This window comes from Lutra lutra, chromosome 7 (genome assembly GCF_902655055.1).
Source record: "Lutra lutra chromosome 7, mLutLut1.2, whole genome shotgun sequence".
Taxonomy (NCBI): Eukaryota; Metazoa; Chordata; class Mammalia; order Carnivora; family Mustelidae; genus Lutra; species Lutra lutra.
In genome coordinates, this window is record NC_062284.1 from 41,389,803 (window position 1) to 41,404,099 (window position 14,297).

General features: G+C 42.5%; 1 protein-coding gene across 2 annotated transcripts in view; it reads right to left on the minus strand.

Annotated features, from left to right (window-relative positions):
• Positions 1 to 14,297, minus strand: part of ANXA2 (annexin A2) — a 44,701-nt gene that overhangs the window by 16,090 nt on the left and 14,314 nt on the right. For both annotated transcript variants that reach the window (XM_047737002.1, XM_047737003.1), the window contains exon 3: positions 13,391 to 13,490. In XM_047737002.1, coding sequence (XP_047592958.1) covers positions 13,391 to 13,490 — 100 coding nt within the window. The remainder of the gene's footprint in view (positions 1 to 13,390; positions 13,491 to 14,297) is intronic.

Genomic DNA, 14,297 nt, shown 5'->3' on the forward strand with positions numbered 1-14,297 from the left:
CATCAAGTGTTGTCCTCTTCGTCAGTACCCTCCACCAAATGCGTTTACCCAATTTTTATCCTAACAGCTGTAAACCTCAAACCTAAATGGACCTTTTGAATATCTGCATTAAAAAAAACTATTTTATTCATAAACTGGTTTCTGGAATCAACCGTAGGAGGTGTATTTGTGGGGCTTTGGCAGCCAGATGGAACAACAAAGATTTAGGAGGATTTTAAATGAAGGTTCCCAAATTGCCATTTAACCAGGGATTTAATAGACAGTAACTGCGAACTGAATTAATAGAGACCATTATTTATATTTATTGCAGGATTACGGCTATATAAGCAGCTAGGTATAATTTCTATAATTATAGAAACTGTCATGACAAATGAATCAGATTTAATATGGCAGTTGTATTTTAATAGCATAATTGATTAATACAATCATACTTATTGAAGACTAAATTGTTTTTTAAGGAAAATAAATGTTCCACTGTTTTTAATCTTCAATAGGCAATTTTAATAATCAATTTTATAACTTTATTAAAAAGAGTAAGTGTTTTAATCTAAATTAAATCTAAATTGGGAGTTTTGAAGTGCCACCAAAATATTTTAGTACCTATTTTAATTGGAACATGTGTATTTACAAAGATAAGCAATGCCTTCTTGTATCTGAAAGTTTCCAATTTTATATCAGAAATACTCCTAAAATGCCATTTAACTGAAGAAAGCCTGATTTTAAGAATTCAGAGAATGAAAGGTCTCCCTCCCAACCGATTATAAACTTTGTTTAATAAAAGGAATAGTCTTTGCCATAATTGGATAGGTAATTCTTGGGCAAGGGAGAGAGGAGTTAAGTCCACAAGGTCACATGTGAATGGCAAACAGCCTGACCTAAAGGAAATCAGGAGTCCCCAAGCAACAGAAATATCAGAACTGTAATGCTTCGAGGCAGAGGCAATGAACAAACTGACAGAGAAGGTACCCTCAACTCTCAAACATGTTAGATCAAAATGTGCCAAGTTAGATTTTCTGGGTATAAAAATAGGTAACATTTATTTTTGTATTTATATACTCATTTCAGAGTGAGTTCATACTAGTACGTTAATCACTTAAGTGCAGCATCTATAACTTTACCTCCAATTTTTAGAGGACCAATGTCAACAGAGAATTACAATTGCTATATATGAGATTCAGTTGCAAAGATGCTTATTTCAGTATTATATATAGTATCAAAAAATAGAGGGAAAACACTCCCTATGTCCAATAAGAGTCTGGTTAAATAAATGTTCTTCTGTCCCAATAATAGGATACTACAGTCATTCAAAATGATGGCATAAAATATTAAGTGACATGGAAAAATGTTCATGATATACTGTTAAGTAAAATAAAACAAAACAAAACAGGTGGCAAAGCAATATATACAGTATAACTCAATTTTTGTAAAATACATGTACATGTTACAAGAAAATAGAGGCCTTTATACCAAAATTTTAATAGTGATCATGTGAGTGGTAGAATTATGGACTTATGGACACTGTAAAGTTTTCTTTCTTTTGATTATATATAACTTTCAAAGTTCACCATAATGCCATAAAAAAGGTTCTTTACATACACTGTGAATGACATGTAGTCATTGATCTAGAATCAACTAGTGACTTTACCTTGAGAGAATCCCAGCATGGTTCTACATACTTCAATTAGAATAAAACACAATATGCATAATAATTGCAACATCTACATAATTCTCCTTGGTTTCTGCAACATCCTAACAGAGATTGCTTTATTATTCTTTACAACTACCCAGTAAGGATAGGCCTTCTTCCTAGTTTATAGATGGAGAAGCTGATGCTCGAGAAACTGAAACTATTAAGTGTGTAAACATCTGGCCTGTTTAGATCTCAGTTTCTACATCTGCACAAGTAAGGCACTTGAACAATGACCTCCAGTTCTACTTCCATGAAACACTAACAGATACAATCCTGCAGGCCTACCCCTACATGTGTTCTCTCTCACTCTCTTAAATATTCTATGGCTCTAATTTCATGTTAGGAAAACCATTACTTATAAGTGTTTTTGCTTCACACTTAACTTTCTTCTTCAAGGGGCGCCTGGGTGGCTCACTCAGTTAAGCCTCTGCCCTCGACTCAGGTCATGATCTCAGGGTCCTGGGATGGAGCGCCACATCTGGCTCCCTGCCAAGCCAGGAAACTGCTTCTCCCTCTCCCTTGCCCCTCCCCCTTGCTCATATTCTCTCCCTCTCCCTCTGCCCCTTCCCCTTGATCATATTCTCTCTCTCTCCCTCAAATAAATAAATAAAATCTTAAAAAAAAAAACAACCCTTCTTCCTCAAATCTGAAAATGCCAGAGATCAACAAAATCAATCATTATCTTCCAACCTCAAATCTAGTATTTTCTGAAAGCAATTTTGGAGCTGCTGACCTGAACACACACCAACAACACTGACCCACAAAAATAATTCTCCCTTGGAAACAAATGCAAAGTTTATGTTTGTGTCAAAATGTGGTCAGAAGCCCACCTGAATTAGAATCCCATGAGGCACTTACTAACACACAGTCCCTTGGGCCACACCTAAGATCTACTGATTAAAGCCTCCTTAGAACTATGGACCAAGCAAACAGCATTTCAACCAGCTATCTGGTCACTTTTTATTTGAGAATCACCAACAGAGACAGATAAGCATGAGGAATGCAAAGATCTTTAGAAATCTGCTTACGTAGAGATTCAAGTCACTTCTACCAACTGCTTCTGTGAGGGACAGGGTCGCTTCGCCTACAATTTCAGGGCCAGAAAAGCTTACCTTTGTCCAAGTAAACCAGGTAAGAAAAAAACACCTGACGAGTTCACTACACTGACTGCAGTGTAGTCCCACACTCTTAGAGTCAGTGAGACAGCTTTTTTGCCTTTCTGTTCACAGCAGCTAAGCATCCAGCCAACAGAGTCAGAATTCAATCCAATTATTAGAAATCCCTGTAAAGAGCCCGAGTGGTTAACTGGATCTCACGTAGGTGGCAGCAACTATGATAGTCTGAGGGAATCTAAATGTATTTTACTTAAATTATTTACCAAGTGAACAGCCTGCTGAGATGCAACATCCAACATGCTGGGACCCCTTCACATGAACAATCGGATCCATTACACAAATGCTAATACCAGCAACTACAAAGACACGGGAGCTATTTCTGCTGTGGACACCCCCCCCCCCTTCTAAGAACCTCACCTACATAAGCTCTTTCTCTCATACCACTGTCTGCAAGTTTCAAAGGGAACTGGGTGGGGGGAAATCACGGACCCCCGGATCAACTGCCTAGTCAAAGCCACTTAAGGCATGTCCTGTGTCGGACCACCAGAATATACACTTCTGCCAGTGGGATTTAACCATCTTATCTTCAGAACACTGCTGCTTCCTCTCAACCTGCTATCATAATTGGTGAGGCAGTTTATTCCTGTGGAAAATAGCTCAGTGCAGGTTGAAGCCACAAGGGTCATCCGGTTTCTCACCACTTCTGCCCAGGATGGGGCCAGAAGGATGATTACTAGGTACTCAGCCACCTATGTCAGCACAGTCGTCATCAACAAGGCATAGCAAGAGCCAGGACACCGGGAAAGCTTTATATTTAATGACTTTAACATAGGTGCAGATGCCCGGGAGATGAGGCTCTGGCCCTCTGGATTCCCATGTTCAGATCCCATTCAGTGCATAAGGAAGCATCTGCTAGGCAGAAGGGGCCCAGGGCCTAAAAGAAACTGGGCGGTCAGGGCAAGAGCATAAAGAAAAAAAGCAACAAACCTGAATAATGTTCCTTTTCCCATCCCACTCCTCTTGTATTTCGTGTGGAAAGTCAAAGTAACCTAAGCAAACGCTCACAATGGGAAACAGTGATGCAGATAGGGGTCCCTACAGAACGTGGGTGAAAACACAGTAAGTTCTGTGTTTCAGGCAGATTTTTTTTTTAATTTCTTCTCAAAATTGACAGAAGTTAAAATTTTTAAGATTGGTAAGGAACGAAGACACAAATTTGGCTCCTGAAGGGAAACAACACAGTAAATTTCATCAGTATTCGTTCCTTTCATGAAAATGAAAGGAAGTGTATCACCTAACTACAAAAATGTTTCCAACAACTCTTTAGCTGGGGCCCCTGGAAGGTCAGTCACTGCTCTGAATGCCAGTCAACATGAGGCAGTCAGCGCGCTGCTTAGATAGAAGACTTTTAAGTCACTTCTACCAATTGCTCCTGTGAGATGCAGAGTCGATTACAATTTCAGGGAAAGTAATGCTTCCCTTTGTCCAAATAACCCAGGTAAGAAAAAACACCTGCGAGCTCACTGAACACTGACACCTCTGCCAAGTGATACCACAGGGAGGCGCTGCTGACAGCAGAGCTCAGGAGGAAACTCTGGGGTCACAGGTCCCTTAAACCGTCCACTGTATTTCTCAAACGTAAAGAACACTTGCAGTCTAACATAATGCTAACTCCAAAATCACAAAATCAGCCTCCTGGAGTTTCCTCCCCTTCTCTACGGGTGGAAACCCCAAGTCAGCTCCACATCTGGCATTCCATGGAAAATGTGTCTTTATTGTCCATGGCAAGGAACCAAGAGGCCATTCTGAACAGGATGCTGACTCACATCTGCCAAGACACACTGACTGCACAAAGAAAATGGATTTCATTTTGTTTCATGAAGGCTCAGGAGGCCCTATGGGCGTGGCTGACTGGTCAAAAAAAAAAAGATTCCTTATCTAGATGATGGGAAAAAACATGCCTCAGCTTAGATTACTGGGGATATGGGTATCAAACCTCAGAAGAAATCATCTCGGCAACACGAAGGTCAGTGGGAGGCCACAGAGAGGAGATCCATGGGTGTGGATTTTGCTTATTATAATAGCATCAGTCACTCACTGAACACCTACTATGTGCCAGGCATTTACTAAGTGCTTTATACAATTCTACCATGTAATTTTCACCACATCCATAAGAGACAGGTGTTACTGTCATCCTCATTTTTACCCACGAGGAAATAAATGCTCATAGAAGGCAGGGACATGCCCAAGGTGACACAAACAAGTCACTTGCAGAGCTGGGACTCAAACCAGGATTCAAGACCCGGGCTCCCTGCATTGGGCTATCCTGTCTCCTGTTATAAAAAAGTACCCAAAATTTAAAAATAAGGCAAGAGGAAGACAGAGTGGCTAAAGGGGCCTCCCAGCGTGGCTAACAGGGCGATCTAAGACTGTGTCTCTAGGGTATGCTCTCACTCAACTTACTACTGTGGGCCACAAGCTCTGCGGGGTTACAAGTTAACTTGGAGATTATGGTCTAAAGGTCATGGCTTCAGTGCCCTGTAGGATACCAATGGTCTCGCCAGCAATCTTATCTCAACATTCTTCCCTCAGTGCCTATTAACACCCAGTCTTTCTTTCTTTTTTTTTTTTTTTTTTAAGATTTTATTTATTTATTTGACAGACAGAGATCACAAGGAGGCAGAGAGGCAGGCAGAGAGAGAGGAGGAAGCAGGCTCCCTGCTGAGCAGAGAGCCCGATGCGGGGCTCGATCCCAGGACCCTGAGATCATGACCTGAGCCGAAGGCAGCGGCTTAACCCACTGAGCCACCCAGGCGCCCCAACACCCAGTCTTTCAAATGTCCCTTGAACCAGTCTTACCTCCTTTGAGTTAAATAAATGTTTGATGTGTTCATCCCATATCTCTATGAGTCATGCTGGTACCTTTCCGAAATTATACTTTCATACTTCTTCATACCACACTCTTCCAAATAGTTCCTAAACAGGATCTGGGACAGTAACGTGTCCATATGTTTATAGAACTGGACTTACTATTTAGTATATCCAAACATACACATATTTAATCATCTGTACATAAGGATTTGTTACCCACTAATAGTGCATGGCCACTGAAGAGATAGCCCAAATGAGGTTTTTTCAACAGAAAGAGCTAGAAACGCTCTTCCATGGATAGCCATTAATAACATGGTGAGAAAGGGGCAGGCCCTCCCAACAAAATTAATATGCCAACAAGCCATCTGTCTACTGGAAGTGACTTCAGGGACAGAGAGGTACACACACAGTTGCCCAAAATATCCTTCCCACCATCAGCCACAGTGCTGCATGGCCTGGAATTCCTGCTCTCGGAGTCACTCCTGGGGATCACTCAGCAGCCGTGAGCTCTCTGTATCCAGAGGGTCCCACCAGAAGCTGGACATTCACATGGGGGAACAGGTGAAAAGGGGAGGCATCTAGATCAGCAGCAGCGACAGATGCTTCAGAAATGATGTGGGGCTCAGAACTATACTATCTGGGCACATTAGTTACCTCCTGTGCCTCGGTTTCTCACTCTGTACAAGAGATTATGAGAACATTTAGGCAGATGCAGAAAGGATAGACCCAGTTAATGACTCGGACCATGTCTACTACCTTCTCCACAGTCAGCTTCTCTGTCGCAGGCCTGCCTCTTGGTTGCATTCTGTTTTGGGTCAATGAAAGTGGAGGGCAACAGGGGCTTGGGGAACACTTTGGCCATTAGCACACATTAGATTACCAGCCTGGTTTCAAGGCTGTGGCAGCTGCCTGAGAGATGAGTGAGAAAACAAGGGCTGCATGGGGTAGGAGGGGGCTGGGGAGACCAGCACGTCTCCCAAGACTGGCACAGTGTGGCTGTGGTCCTAACTCAGGCCAAGTGTGGTTTAGCTAAGTGCCTGAGAAGAACATTTGGTCCCCAAATCGAATTTCTTCTGTTTCCATTCTGCTCTGATGTCACCTCTGCTGAGACCCTTAGGAAGGATTTCAGTGCCCTCTATTTGGCCACCTGACTGTATGCTTCAATAACCTAGAACCCTGTCTGCCTTCCATGCATAATTATAGTTCTGAAATATTCCACAGGACCAGCAGGAAAACACAAAGTAGGCCAGCATCCAAAATTCAAACCAAATCAAATTGTAAATGAAGGCTGATATGCAACATGCAAGCACCATTTTGTGCCCGGCTACTCTATTAGCCTCATGAGACAGAAAATTTTAAAATCTGAACAGATGTAAGAGAAACCATTATCCCCATCCTTAACTCAATTGATAGTGAAGAAGTTAATATTTACTGCCTTAGCACTGCAGACACCAGAAAAGAATCTGGTTACTATACCCAGTGTCCTTGTCCAATTTCCTCAGGGAAAAGAGGTACCAGTTTTTACAAAAAAAAAAAAAAAAAAGGAGCTTAGAGGCAGGCAATAAAAGCCAATGCCTACCATTAGAAAGGCACCAGGGACTCCTTCACCCATGTTTTATGGACTTTTTGGCTCAGGTTTGACATCTATACACCAGTGCAGACAAAGATCGTTTTGAGGAAAATCTGAAAATCTGTGCTCAGAGCAAAGGTAGCCGTGACTCAGCACTGGTCCCTCTTTGTTCCCAGCACTGCCGAAAGACGAGAACTCAGTCGAAAGTAAACTTAATCACAAAGGGAAAGGCCTCCGTGAAGAGAAGGTTCCCTTCCTCCTTTCCAGTACAGGAGGATGGGAAGGCCTGGGCTGCGTGAGCCACAGGGACCTTTCTCACAAGGACACTGTCCCTCAGACTTAAGGGTTCTGGTAGGCTTTCCCCCCCTAGCCCCTTAGGAGCGAAGCCACCTTTCTGAGCCAATCTGCCTCCTGGCATCTTCAAGAGACTCTATTCCTAATTGCTGTCTCAGCTGAATGAATATTCCTCCAGGTGTGCAGGTGAAACCAAAAATACACATCCTGGCCTGCTTTCCACTGGCATGGGATGTTCGTATTTTTGGCCATGCTAGAAAACATGGTTCCATTTTAAAAGTGTAAGAAAAAAATAAGTGCAAAAACTTGCTGCAGTTATGCTTCTCTCTTGTGCTTGCAAGGGGGGAAAAAAAACACTCAGTTTTGCATCCCTTCCGGAGAACACAAATACTGCTAAAATCAAAACTGGCAATAATAATAGGGCAACTCATTTCCCACCCCTTTAGAGAGAGAGAGACCAAAGCTGTACCAGTCTATTGGCACTTACACTAACTCTGGGGTTGTGCTGCTTCTAATTACAATCTATTTTATGTAGTCTGGATTCATCCTTTTCTAATTTAGCTGACTTTCCTTTCTAGTTATTTGGACCCATATGGTAAACCATTCACAGCTGTGTTGTACACTCCACAGTATATATTTAACCCAAGGCCAATCTAGACCAAGAGACTCCTACAGATTTAAGTCTCAGAAACCTCTTGTTAATTAAGCAATATTACTACTTTTGCATGGTTTTATTCAGTTTCAAACTAGACATAAATTAAGGTAAGTAATTAAATAGTCTACCTCAAGCCAGAGTATACACAAAACAACCATGCATTCGATTTAGGTAACATACTCAAGAAATACAGAGATCCCTTCAAACCAAAAAAAAAGCAGACTTATGAGCATAAGCTAAATTCATTTTGTGAAAACAGATCAAAGCTCACTAGGGGACTGTTACCCTTTCTGGCTACTGCCCAGATTCTGGAATGTCCTCTGCGGCCTCATCTCACCAGCCACGTGTCCCCCTTCTCTGCACTCACCTTATGTGGTATGGGATCTGTGTACATTTGACTACTATTTAAATATAGATTAAATATTTACTTTTTCACACAGTCTCAGGGGTTGTGTAAATAAGACTAAATAAGTTTAATGAAATAAAATCCTTGCCCTCAAGGAACTCACATTCTGGTGGGAGAAACAATTCCATACATAAATAACAACACAATATGACAAGAGCTGTAAATTCCTCACATGAAGTATCTGAGACACAGACCAAGGAATAAGTGATTCTGCCTCTTCCTCAAAGAAAGCATGGAGAAGAGGCTATGTATGGGCTCACTCCGAGAGGTCAGTGGGAAGCACCTGAGTGTGAGAAGTGGGCTAACACTACCACGAGATGGGGGCTGCACACTCCTGTTAGAGTAAAGTTTCCAAATAGCCTGGAGATGAAGCTAGAGAAAGACTCTGCAGTGGATGAAGCAAGGAGACGCACGAAGAGGACAGAAGCCATGCAGCCTAGGTGAGAGAGTATAAGGCTGAGGGGAAGGAGTAATAGTAATTGCTTCCCATCCCCATGACCAGTCCAGATCTCACTCAGCTTGGCCCCTCTTTCTAATCCCCCCACGCCAGGCCTGTTCCAGTTTATCATCCTTTGTTTCATAGTAAGGGAAGGACCCTCCAGACTTGCTCTCAGCTTTCTTTCCTGAGAGCACTCAGACCAAAGGGAAGTCCATGGTCGGTCAGACAGAGCAGATAATGCCCAGAGAACTCTGTACTTGGCACAGCTTGCACGTGTACTGGGCTACTCTACCTAGGAGATGGAGGCCCAGACAGTCATCTTTTCATGGGCTTTGGCCTTTGTTTATAGGTATTCGAGGTTTACCCTTTGTTTTCTTTGATGTCAAGGAAACAGCAATTACGAAGCATTGTGTTCTTCCTGTAAAGGGCTGGAGGCATGAGTGGGGTGAAAGTGTGGCGCAAGCCTCTTAATTACACTGAAGGTAGAAGACATTTTAAACGGGAGGGTAAAATATTAATTAGCTCACTTATAAAAGTGAAATGAGTTATCTACAAATATCAAGAGGAAGAGGAAAGGGACAAAGGAATGTTAACTTTCCCAATGACTGACTTTATTTCTATTTGTAATTAAATTTATTGCCTTCCATTTGTGAAGTTGATACATGTCCTCATAAAAAATTTGGAAAACAGAATATACTGAAAGCACAAGAAAGGAAAAGAATCAGCTCTACAACTAACAACTCTAAGGTGAATGCATGTTAAAACAAGCATTCCAAAACCGTGACAGTTGCACAACTCGGTAAACACACTAAAAAATTGAATTGCGGGGTGCCTGGGTGGCTCAGTGGGTTAAACCGCTGCCTTCGGCTTGGGTCATGATCTCAGGGTCCTGGGATCGAGTCCCGCATCAGGCTCTCTGCTCAGCGGGGAGCCTGTTTCCCTCTCTCTCTGCCTGCCTCTCTGCCTACTTGTGATCTCTCTCTCTGTCAAATAAATAAATAAAATCTTTTAAAAAAAAATTGAATTGTGCATTTTACATAGGCAAATTGTATGTATGTGAACTATATTTCACTAAAAATTGTTCATAAATTTTATTTTTCACATTTCATAGTCTACAGATATTCTGTGTAACACAGAGGGAGTTACCAGAACCTATTAAGTCTTTCCCCAACTAGCCTGGTTTTTTGTTACCCTAACCAATGCAGATATTAACATCTTTGGTACACTGAGCTCTATATGAATATAATTTTCTTTCTCCTCAATAATTTCCTAGAAGGATATAAGGTTCCCAAACACACTGACAATCCAGAAATTATTTTATGAGACTAAGAGAATTAATTCAAGAAAACTCAGTTACTTTCTACAATTACTAGGCACCAAAAACAAGTAAGTGGTCCTAAGTTGAAGTCACTTGGCATTAAGTATGAAGAGAAAACAGGGGACCTAAAGTTGGGCCACAAATACGTCATGTATCTGAGATCAACAGACTCACAACTGCAAAATGTTTTTCATGTCTGAAAATAACTTATGGCAAAGGAAAAAAGTCCGGTCTTCAGGTGGGTGGCACAATATGGAGGTGTTTAAGAACACAGGCCTAGGGCTGGACAAAGTTGACCAAATCCCAATTTAAACCAAGGCCAAGAGACCTAAACTCTGTCACCCATAAACTGTGCAGAGGATATAACACTACATCAGGATGAATTTGAAGTTCACCTAAGAAGAGCATTCCTAAAGTGCCTGGCGCAATGCTTTCTTTCCTATAATGAGCACTCAATCAATAGTGGCAACCAGGATCATGGTGATGTCAGCTGCTTTTGACTACACTGGAATGCAGGAATCCAAATCTCACCCCTCCAGACGTCTCTGTTTAGAAACTACAGTATTTTCCAACCAACTCAGAAAGAGCCTGAAGGCATTTTTATTACCCTGGGAGTTTCAGCTATGACCAGAGCTCATTTGCGCAATCTTTACATTCCAGGTTGCTTAAAAGCTTTCTCATGCAAGGACAAAAGCAGCCTTTGTCTCAAGCTTGTACAAGGCACCATCTCTGTCAGATGAGTTAACTGTGAGGGGAGTTAAGTGTGTTTCTGCAGGGGCTCTTGGGAAACTCCAGGAATGTAAGCACACCCAGATAGTGAGACAGGGTGAGTTTTAGGCAAGTGGATCATGGCATGTGCACGCAGGCGCCTGTGTGTGTACGTGCGTGTGTGTGAGTGTGTGTGTGTTGAGATAACACATTTTGAGCACTGTCTAATGGCAGGCACCACTTCATACCACCCAACTGTGTGAGGTGGAACTCTGATTAGCCCCCCTTTGTACATGGAAACTGAAGCTTAAGGAAGTTAAGTGTTTTTCCAGAGTCAGATGGTTAGTAAATGAGTGGCAGAGCCAAGATGTGAAGAACCATGACTGCACAATCTCTCACCCACTACACCCCAGCTCTGCCAAAGAGAATAGTGAGATGAGCCTGCACCTTTCAATCTCATTTTCTGATTACTGACCTGCTGACTTCCCAACCTGGCCTTTGACAAGTATGGTCATTTGAAAGCATCAAAAAGAGAAGACTTATGAAAGGTCTAATTTGGATGCTTCCTTATTCTCCCTCCAGTTGTCCAGGGAGTCATTCTGGGAGATATGCCATGTCCCCAGGGAACTAACTGTAAGGCTGCTTTAGGATGATGCAAATCCTTGTGTCCAGTCAGAGCCACAGGACATAAATGATTTTTCTCCTTTCCGTCCTACCTCTGGAAACAAAGTCACCAGTTTCTCCAAGGCTTTTAAAGATTTTTTTTTTTTTTTTTTTGACAGCAGAGATCACAAGTAGGCAGAGAGCCAGACAGAGAGAGAGAGAGGAGGAGGAAGCAGGCTTCCTGCCAAGCAAGGAGCCCGATGTGGGACTCAATCCCAGGACCCTGGGATCATGACCTGAGCTGAAGCTTAACCCACTGAGCCACCCAGGCGCCCCTCTCCAAGGGTTTTAGCAAGACAAAACAATTCTGAGAGTGAAAAGGGGCACAATCAGTAAATAATGCATCTGTAAATAAGCCAGGACATGTGATCACTCTCGTTTTTGGGTTCCTAGGTCATCCTGGTTGAGGTTCCCAGTCTGTCGGTCACTCGTATGTGAACTGTACAAGTGTCAGTAAGTTAAAACACCGGACTTCCCAGAGCAAACCGCCCATGGCTCTTTAGCAAAGGTGTGAATCAGCAGCTGCTCTGGCTGCTGGGTCATGTACACATCTCAACTAGCCTCACAGTGAAAAGAAGTGCTTTGTCTAAAAGGGGAAAGAGTGTGGTGAATCACAAGCATCACCACAATAATCAGAATGCCCAGGGATTTGGGGGATGGGGCCATCCTAGAGACACACGCTTCATTAACATAAGCCAGAGAGGCTGAACACTGACTTTTATAGACACAAAAAACAGCACAAGGATGACCTGAACAAGTTCTTACTCAGACCCACCCAATCAAATGCTTTATCTGCTTTATTTCGAAGGGAAGTTCTTATGCTTTCTGGCCCTCTCTTACTCATCCTGGAACTCCAGGAAATACACTCATTCTGACTGCTCTTCTAATTCAAGCTCCAGGTCTAAGGAATGGTGTAACCAGTAGGGTTAAAAAAAAAAAAAACCCGAGTTTTTTCTTCAATAGATCTAAAAGCAAAGCAGTATAATTTTTCCCAGCATTTTTCCAACAAATGTACTGAAAAATCTTGGGAATTCAGGAAAAAAAGGCCAGTTAGGGATCACCATGACCAACCTCTTCCTTATTAGAAGAGACACTGAAGCCTCAAAGTAAAGACCTGAGGCCAAAACACATACCCAGGGAATCAGGCCTCCAGCTCTCAGTTGAGGCCTGTTTCCCTGTCCCTAGGCTCCTTGGTTAAAATACTTTCTCATGAGGGCACCTGGGTGCCTCAGCCGTTAAGCGTCTGCCTTCAGCTCAGGTCATGATCCCAGGGTACTGGGATCAAGCCTTGCATCTGGCTCCCTGCTCCATGAGAAGCCTGCTTCTCCCTCTCCCACTCCCCCTGCTTGTGTTCCCTCTCTCTCGCTGTGTCACTATCAAATAAATAAATAAAATCTTAAAAAAAAAAACCCAAAACTTTCTCATGTTTTAAGTCTTCTCTCCAAAGAGAAGAAGGAAGAGGAAGGGAAAAAGGAAAGGATGAAGGAAGGGAGGGAAGGAGGGGTGGGTGCGGTGAGATGGGGAAGGTTTAGATCCACTCCAGTAAAGCTTGAGGACAATTTCAAATGACCAGTAAACAGAGATATGAGGGAGAATGAAGAGACAACTAAAAATGCCTCAGTCATTGTCAGCCTGACAAGAGAAGGACAAATGTCACCTACCTTTGGTCTTGATGGCCGTTTCAATGTTCAGAGCATCACGCTCAGCATCAAAATTGGTGTATGCTTTGACCGACCCATATGCACTTGGGGGCGTGGAGTGCTGAGGTTAAAAGACAAACATACTCAAATCATACACATTTAAAATCCTCCTGCTGAAGTATCCCTGAAATAGATTTCTCCTATTGTTTCTTTAAACAATTCAAATCATTTGTAGACTATGTAACTAGGGAAGTATTAATGTGTCTTCACAACAGAGAATAAGAAACTTCATTGTTTCTAATAAGATTTCATCTTCAAAAGCTCAGCTAGTTTAGAAAATGCTATCTGTATTTCACTTCTACTTCTAGTCCAAGTTCAAAAGCAGACAGCCCAAAGCTGGGCACTGGAAACCACCACTTATCTGGGAAGACTTTGAAAAGCATTAAACTGGGCCAGCAACGATTTGAAACAAGCTGAAAATGTGGAAAGGCCTGAATGACAAGTGTGTTTGGCCAAGTTTTTGCTACAGGCATCTGAATTTCCACCGGGCCTGTATTGCTGAGCTCACAGTTCCTCAAAATGCAAATGTAAAATGCTGGCTTGCTTGCTTCAGACTATCAGACAAGTGAGGGAAACCGGGGCACCAAGGTGGTCAGGCCTCCTGGCCCACATCCTCTTTGTGTTCGCTAAGTTCCTGCTCCCCGCTCTCTCCTCTGCTCTCTTTAACACTATGCTTTTAACCCTATTCCTATCACCCTTTCCATATTTTTCTTTAAATTTTGTTTCTTATGGCCTTTTAAATCATACTCTCCTCCTTTTCCAATGCTTTTCAAAGCCCACTACCCTGCCTGATCTGATGGACCCACTTCCATCCCAGACTGAAGCAAGGACAGTAGTAGGTGTCTACATCAGTCCTTCTATCCCAAGC